General features: G+C 38.4%; 1 protein-coding gene across 2 annotated transcripts; it reads left to right on the top strand.

Annotated features, from left to right (window-relative positions):
- Window positions 1-326: 326 nt before the first annotated feature.
- Window positions 327-7,611, top strand: txndc12 (thioredoxin domain containing 12 (endoplasmic reticulum)). 2 transcript variants are annotated; one of them, XM_051696889.1, is made up of 7 exons: window positions 327-476; window positions 1,013-1,073; window positions 1,182-1,234; window positions 1,381-1,454; window positions 4,307-4,376; window positions 6,263-6,346; window positions 6,783-7,611. In XM_051696889.1, the coding sequence occupies exons 1-7, from the start codon at window positions 380-382 to the stop codon at window positions 6,860-6,862; spliced, it is 519 nt and encodes a 172-aa protein (XP_051552849.1). In that variant the 5' UTR covers window positions 327-379; the 3' UTR covers window positions 6,863-7,611. The 2 variants fall into 2 exon arrangements, with proteins under 2 accessions (XP_051552849.1, XP_051552850.1); XM_051696890.1 differs by lacking the exon at window positions 327-476 and adding an exon at window positions 496-869.
- The last annotated feature ends 515 nt before the right edge of the window (window positions 7,612-8,126 follow it).

Genomic DNA, 8,126 nt, shown 5'->3' with positions numbered 1-8,126 from the left:
ATAATTTTGAATGATTTCTGGTTAATATTGTCTAAAATCCGCATTTATTTAATTTAATCAAGTTTGCATTTTGTGCACTTCATTGGCATTAAATGATATAGTTCAATTACATACAGTATACACGCAGGGCCGAAGGAACATTCGGGCGTTAAGGTTATTTAAAAACAAAAAAATAACTATTTATATTTCTGTGCAGATTCGCCAACAACTTACTTTACAGCTTCATACTATGCAGCGCAATACATAAATAAATGTGACGCTGCTGACGACACGAGGACGCTACTTTATTAGGGGGGTTTAGGACCCAGTAGCTGTTTTTCGTTAATAGGTCAGTCAGTAAAGCACAGGCAGCTTCAGGCTAACGACCGTCGGAACGGAAATGCCATCGTCTTTACTCAACATCGCGCTGGTTTCGATTATACCGTTTTTTATTGCATCGCATTTCGGAGTGGTGTCAGCCGAAGTGAATGGGCGAGGTAAAAGTCTCTATAAATCCAGCTAATAGACCAAATAATACCTATCAATGCTAGCCGTGCTACACCACCGGCATCTGACACGGAACGCGGATGTAAGCGAATGTAGCCTAAAAACAACACACGTTTATTTGATCAGTCTATGTGCACTGACCGACTAAACTTTACATTTAGTGAAAGGAACATTTTATACAGAGATGAACTCAGATCATCTGAGCTTCTTACATCATCTGAGTTCATGTGAATTTGCAGCTGGATTCTCCAACAGCTGTGATCATAAATGAATCATAAATGGTCAGATGACTTTGGCATGTAAGGCAGTGCAAGGATGCACTTCTCAAGGATGTTGAATGATTAAGCTAGCTCTGGCATTGCGTTTGTCAACTGGATTAAATGGTATAATGAGCTCTCTGCTCATAGATCTCTTTGTTCTGTGGTTGTTTTTCTGTGTCTCTCGTCCTAACATATACACTTGTGCCTAACTGATTGTGTTGACTATATGATATGGTAAAGATTTTGTTGTGTATGTTAAAATGTAGGATTTGGTGACCACATTCACTGGCGAAGCCTTGAGGATGGGAAGAAGGAGGCTGAAGCAAGGTGCCTATCTCAAGTTCATTTCATTCTCGTCTGATATTATGGGCCATTTAGTAATTAATCCATGTGCATGGAGCGTTTTGTTTTAACACTTGCTTTCTTTCTGTCCAGCGGACTGCCACTGATGGTCATTATTCACAAGACTTGGTGTGGTGCATGCAAAGGTATGATGCTAAAATGCACCGGAATGTCTGCTATAAGAATTGTCAAGTTTATGGTTTATTTGTACTTTCGACATGACCTACTAAAGTAGTGGAGGCACGTGTGATTTATTTGTATTATTAACATTTTATTAAATTTTTTACTTCAGCACTAAAGCCCAAGTTTGCTGAATCGAAAGAGATCTCTGAGCTGGCCCACAATTTTGTCATGGTTAACTTGGAGGTGAGGAATATAAATTCACTTTCCTCTCACAGAAATGCAAAGTTTATGCATCAACCTGTGAGTAACATGTTCTTAGGATACATGCATATGGAAGTTAACATTAAATACTTTTGGGAAGTTGGCCATTTTTCTAGGGATGCACTGATGTGTCCGTTGCCGATGTTTATGGGGCCATTTATTGACCAAATTAAAAGCATCGGCATATCGGTTATAAGCATGAAAATGCTGATATGAAAAAACGAATGGTTCATTTATAATTAATTAGTAACACACTCACAATCAAATAATGCACCATCAAGAAATGATAAAAGCCACAATGTAGAAGGGTTGGCACTCCTAAGAACATGTAATTTTTTTCTTTCTCGTTCTCACATTAATGTGAAAAAACCGCCATAGACGTGACAGTTGTAAAAGTGGCAATTGGCTAAAGGGTATGTGATGAGGGAAACCATCCAAAATGCTTGAAACCAGCAGACTTTGACTTATTAGACATCGGTATAATATCCATTAATGCTGCACGATTGATTGAATGGAGATTGAAATCCCAATATGGCCTTGTCAGATTACTAAACCTTAGAAGGCTATGTTTCAAAATATAGCCTGCATTCAGCACTTCAGTCAATACTGTGTGAGCAAGCGGCGCCCTCTAGCGGTCTGGACGGCATTATCTATTATGCCACTATGACACAGAATTTTAAAAGGTGGTTTGGTTTCTGTGGTTTAAATCTTTTTACTTTTTCATGATGTGGTTGACATTTCTGTGGAATTTCCCAACATATGCATGGTATGAATTTGTAATGTTTTATCATAAAAAGTTAATTAGTATAAAATGTGAGTTCTGTTGTGTTGAGCGGCAAAAACCGAAGTGCAGCAATGTTTTAGAAGTACAAAATAACCTTTTTTTCATATCAATCATCATGTTATCATATTTGTTGTTGTTTTTTAAATGTATCTTTTATTTGTCTTTCATTGTGGCTCTTTAAAATTTTGGCCTGTATGTGTTCAACAGATCCAATCCATGTTCAATAGAAATTATTTATTGTTAGAAAAGTAAAAAAAAAAAAAAAAAAGATTTCAACCTCTTTGTACAATCTTTAAAGCATATTTCTGAAGTAAAACAGTGATCTGATGACAACATTAAAGTGAGTGGCAAAATATCTGTATTAGCCTATTGACCCGTTTCATGTGATGTCACTGTATGACCACGTCGCCATGTTTGTGACCAATATTCCATATACCTTCAGCGTGCTGCACTGTGGGACACGACAAAAGCCTTCTTCAGGAGTTAAAGGAAGCTCTTACATTCATCCAGACGGGATCATCACAGATGTTTTTAAATACTGTGATTAAATCAGACCAGAAAACAACACAAAACACTTGTAACTTCTGAATGAGAGATGTTTACGGTGATGTGCTGGTGGTCGTGTGTACTCTGCAGTCTCACATCAGACTTGATGGCGTATGGAGATGAATCGTGGATAAAATATCTTTAAATGTCTGCGAAAGTTCAATTTGGCAATATTGGTGCGGTGTTTGGACCTGTATGAACTTCTCCTGGGACTTGCGATGGATCAAAAGCAATTGTTGATGGTTTTACTTGATATTGTTTATCAGGTGTTTTCCATTTACCGCCATTGTTTCCTCCCGCTGATGGTCACAAATATGGTGGCTGCAGGGAAAAGTGATGTCACTGAAACAGGTCAATATTTGTTTTAAATTGTATCGGCCAAAAATGTTCATTTCGGTGTATCCCTACATTTTTCTTATTCTTTTATAATTTTGATGCATGCAGCTTGTGTGGCCTCATTAATTGAGACTGCATAGAATATTTGTACTTCATGGGTATTTAAAATGAACTACTGAAGGCAAAAAGGTGATTTAAAATAGTGAAAAACGTAAAAAGAAAAGGCGACCAGATACAGGACCTAAGATATAAACTTTCCCTTAAACATTCATACAAAATTTTTACATAAAATCTTGATGATTTAAAAAAAATCCATGGACATGTTAACTACCCTTATATATTGTTCCTGTACAATATTTTAAAGAATCTACATGTAGCTGGCACCAGCATAGTGTCATGACAACTCGTAATACCAGTATTTCGTAACTCGTAAGAATGCTCGTTCAAAACCCTGATGTTTCTGTTTCTTCCATACCACACAACAGTGCTTTTCCAATTAGCATCATGATAAAGTTTAGGGTTTGGTAAGGGAATAGACTTATTATTAGGTTCGGGGTTAAATTGTAAAAAATACGATTTCTTACGATTTCACCATTTTGTACTTTTATTTTGACTTGTCATGAAACTGGGTTGGTTGGCACTCCACCGTTAAGTGCATAATCCTGTTCTGTACACACAGAATTTGGATATGTACATTAAATATGAGAAGTGTGTACAGAACCGAATCAAACAACAAGTTGTTAATTTCGCATTTCTCTAAGTGTGGTGCGAACAAATCACAGGTTTGTGACTCCTTTGCAAATTTTGATACTAAATTAAAGTCTTAACAGTAACCCTTTTGGTTTGGGTTATGGATTACAACTTAACGCCTATATTAAGGTTTACTACATTTGCCTGACGTTAATGTGTCCGGTCACTAATATTGAAAAATATTTCACACCATATGGGTGAAACTGTTGGCATCCCTTTCTTGTTGGCAGCTGCGAGATGCCAAACATTGCTGGCAACCTTCATAGACTCCATACAAACAGAAAATTATAACTTCGGGGGGAAAGATTATGCGGCATGAACATGGCCATATTAATATTTGAGATTTACCACTTTTCCACATGTAGTATGTGCTTGTGTTGTATGGCATTTTCTCATTACATTTCCCATGTGGCTATAGGATGAAGAGGAGCCAAAAGATGAGGCCTTCAGTCCAGATGGGGGTTACATTCCTAGAATACTTTTCCTTGGTAGGTCATAAATATAAAAAAATGGCTAAGCAAATGTGCACTTGTCTAGAACATACAGTATATTGTTGTTTCAGCCTTTGCATAATGTTAGAGGTCTGCTACCCAACCTGAGCTGGGTTCGAGTCAAGTTTTCCAAGTATAATTTCAGGCCGGGTTCAGGTTTGTAATTAGTTTAAAAAAAGAAAATGATGCGCTTGAACAGACGAGTAAAGGGCTGTTCACACCGAACGGGTTTTTGCGTGCTTCTGCGCCATTTTTCTAATGTTTTTCTATGTAAACACACACTGGATGGATGACTTGGACCATTGTAGCACATCCCGTCTTGCGCAGGACCCCTGCATTTTTTAGACTCTATGTCTAGTTAAACGTATATTTTTATAAATTAATCTCAAGATACCTCTCAGTCGTTGCGCTCTGTCTAGCTTGTTTTTAGCCCAGGTGTCACAAATGGGGCATTTCCACTGCACGGTACAGCTCGACTCTGCTCGCTTTTTGGGGGTTTTCCACTGTGGATAGTACCTGGTACTTTTTTTAGTACCACCTCTGTCGAGGTTCCAAGCGAGCCAAGCCGATACTAAATGTGACGTCAAAACCCTGCAGATCACTGATTGGTCAGAGAGAATCGTCACTACCGGTGTCACTGGATTTGCGACATGGGACATCAACCCGCTAGTTTTAAAGTTAGCATCAGCGATGTCAGTATGATTTGTTCACGTGACTTTCGAATTGTAAAAAGAAATGGCTGTGTGCAAAACCACACCATGGTCAATAAACCAGGTGCAGACGTTCCTCTCGTTAGCGACGAAAGGAAAAAGTCTTTAAGGAAGTGTCTCGGCAGCTGTTGGCCGCACACGGCTACCACCGGGCCTACCAACAGTGTAGGGAAAAGTTAAAAAAAACTTGAAAAAGTGACTACAGAACCATCAAGGACCACAACAGCCGGAGTGGTTCAAACAGAAGAAAGTGGAAGTGGTTCGACCAAATGGACACTATCTATGGCAATATACGGGCGAGCAATGGGAGGGAGAGTGCCTTGGACTCAGCGTTGTTGGAGTCCACGATGGAGGATGGTATGTTTTGTTACGTTAACTCTATATTCTGCTTGAAAGCTTCGCTTTATTTAGTTGACCAGCTACTGGAAAGCTTGCTTCTAAAACAACCAGGCCAATTTAACTGTTACACTTGAGTAAAATCACCATGCAACAACTGCTTTATGCAGCACAATGAGCTAGTAGCTAACAGCTAGTGGTTGTGTTATTGTTTATGGTCCGTAATGTTTGTGTTGCGTTTAAGATGATGTCACGGCAGTAGAGGCGGCGCAACTATGACGATCAGCCTATAATCCCACCCACGTTGAGGCTGCACTAAACTGCAGTGGAAAAGCAAGCTCAGAAAAGTAAAGTGAGCAGAGTCGAGTCAAACCGTAAAGTGCAGTGGAAAAGTGCCAAAAGATTCGACATTCTGGAGATGTTCAGGCTGCAAAGAGTGACTTCATGTGAGTGTTACATTGTTACACATGGTTCCAGATTGTGTTTTAGTCAGCAAAGTTTCAGCGCTTGATAAACAGTAAGCCAATGTTTTTACACATTCTGGCATGCTGAGGGGCCGTCGTGCCTTGTTGAAACTGTGCATGTTAACTGTTACTATACTGTAACAAATTTACACGCTTGGAAAAGAAAGTATAAAGAGATTGAGCGATTTCTGGTTTGGGGTTAAAATTTGGCTGTACCAGGGTCACATGGTCTCTGGTAAACGCGCTGAGTTCGGGCTTCAACTTAAGGCCCTTGCGGACCTCTAAATAATGTAGAAGTAGCATAGGCAAGCATTCATTGTATTTGATGTTTCGATGAGTTTTGGTGTAGATAAATATTTCTGTTCTGTGGTAGATCCCACTGGTAAAGTCCACTCTGAAATCACAAACAAGAATGGGAATCCCAACTACAAGTACTTTTACAGCAGTGCAGATCAAGGTAAGAAAATACAAGAAATTACATAAGGTTTTATGCACAAAATCACAAATGAAGAAAAAAATCCTCATGAGCCATATGTAGCACAAATATAGTGAACTATGTGGCATTTACTATATAGTGAATCCAGTTTTTTCACTTGCAAAATGACAGTGAAGTGTCAGTCCTAAAGATTGGATTTGCAAAACAAATTGGAATTGGGTGCAGTTTGAAAAAACCTCACATTTCTCAAGCAAAGAAGTGGATATTTAAAAGCCTGTTTCTGTTCTGCCATTTGAGTGCAAATTCTCACCATTGTTGTGTCACTGTGTATTGTACGCATTGTATCAGTGATTTGCTATGCAAGTGTTTCTCAATTATTGGTCATTCATTCTGTTGAAGAGTGTCATCCAAGCGATGCACTTGTGTTGCATTGACCACCTGTCTCTACCATGTGCAGTTGTGACTAGCATGAAGGACGCTCAAGAGAGGCTGACTGGAGATGCCTTCAGGACAGCTCACATTGGAGATGAACTGTAAGCAGGTCTGAGGTTGGCACTGAAAGACCTCAACCAATCACTCCTCTGGGCACACTAGATTCATCTCCAACCTCAATCTCTCCTGTCATTTCATTTGATCTGCTGTGGCACAAGACTAGCTTAAAAAATGAAGGAATTCAGAATGCATCTACCAGCTTGCAGTAAATTGGCTTATTACTTTGAGAACCAAAGCATACTTTGTCCGTGTCACATAAAGGGTGCTAAAATATTTTTCTGCATTTCAAAAATGTACTGCTTATGAGTTATATTATTATTGTTGTTATTATTATTATTGTTGAAAACAGGAAGATGTGGTGGAATAGACCCTGAACTGCATTCACAAGGCAATTTTCATGTGCTTCCAAGCCTTATCTTGCAAGCTGCAGAGAAACGAATTGTTAGCCAGTCACATATATGAAGGGCCTTATAATCCCCAAAGTGTATCTGCCTAGAAACTAGCATTGTGATGGGTTTTCTTGATTTTTCAGTACAACAGTCCTGCTATGTTACGATTATCAGAAATAACAATATTTCCTAAACTTGCCAACTTTGTGTATTTTAGTCGTCAATATATGGAGTTGCCTTTGGTTTTAAAAGACAGATTTTTAATACCTGTAAATGAAGACCTTTAATGAAAACTGGCATTTCTAATTTGTTTCGCTTTTTGGATTGAGAGGGAATTGTCTTTGCCATACTGTATTTTTTACCAATATGTAAAATGAGGCTACAAATAAAGTTGATAGAAAATGTTGTATGATTATTTCAATGTTAGCTGAAAGCGAAGAACACCGTAGACAAGCCTACACTTGTATCAGTTTGATTTTTGTAACTAGGTTTCCACGGTCATGGGAAATTTAAAAATTTATTTCCAGGCCTGGAAAAATAATTAAGTTCTATAGTTAATATGCATTTTTCTAGTAATGCTCAGCAATAAAATATTTTATTGCTAGAAACTGCTTTTTACAGGGACAATCTAAATTGCTAAAAAAATAGCCTGTAATAAAACAAATAATGGCAAAAGTCATGGAAATCAATTGATCAGAGGTTGTGGGGACCCTGTAGTGACAAACGAGAAAGTAAATAACTGTTTTGGGTTAAACAGCAAATTCAAATAATAATGGTTTTACAGCCTACTCATTGAGCCCAGCGGAGGAAGGGGCCCACCCATAAAAATGATGTCCCATGCCCTGCTCCAGGTCACATTAATATTTAACTAATCAAAGTGAAATGGAACTATTCGAACATTTGCCACACTTATACTTTCA

The sequence above is a fragment of the Myxocyprinus asiaticus genome, chromosome 5 (genome assembly GCF_019703515.2).
Source record: "Myxocyprinus asiaticus isolate MX2 ecotype Aquarium Trade chromosome 5, UBuf_Myxa_2, whole genome shotgun sequence".
In the NCBI taxonomy this organism is placed as follows: Eukaryota; Metazoa; Chordata; class Actinopteri; order Cypriniformes; family Catostomidae; genus Myxocyprinus; species Myxocyprinus asiaticus.
This window is presented reverse-complemented; position numbering and strand designations above follow the sequence as displayed.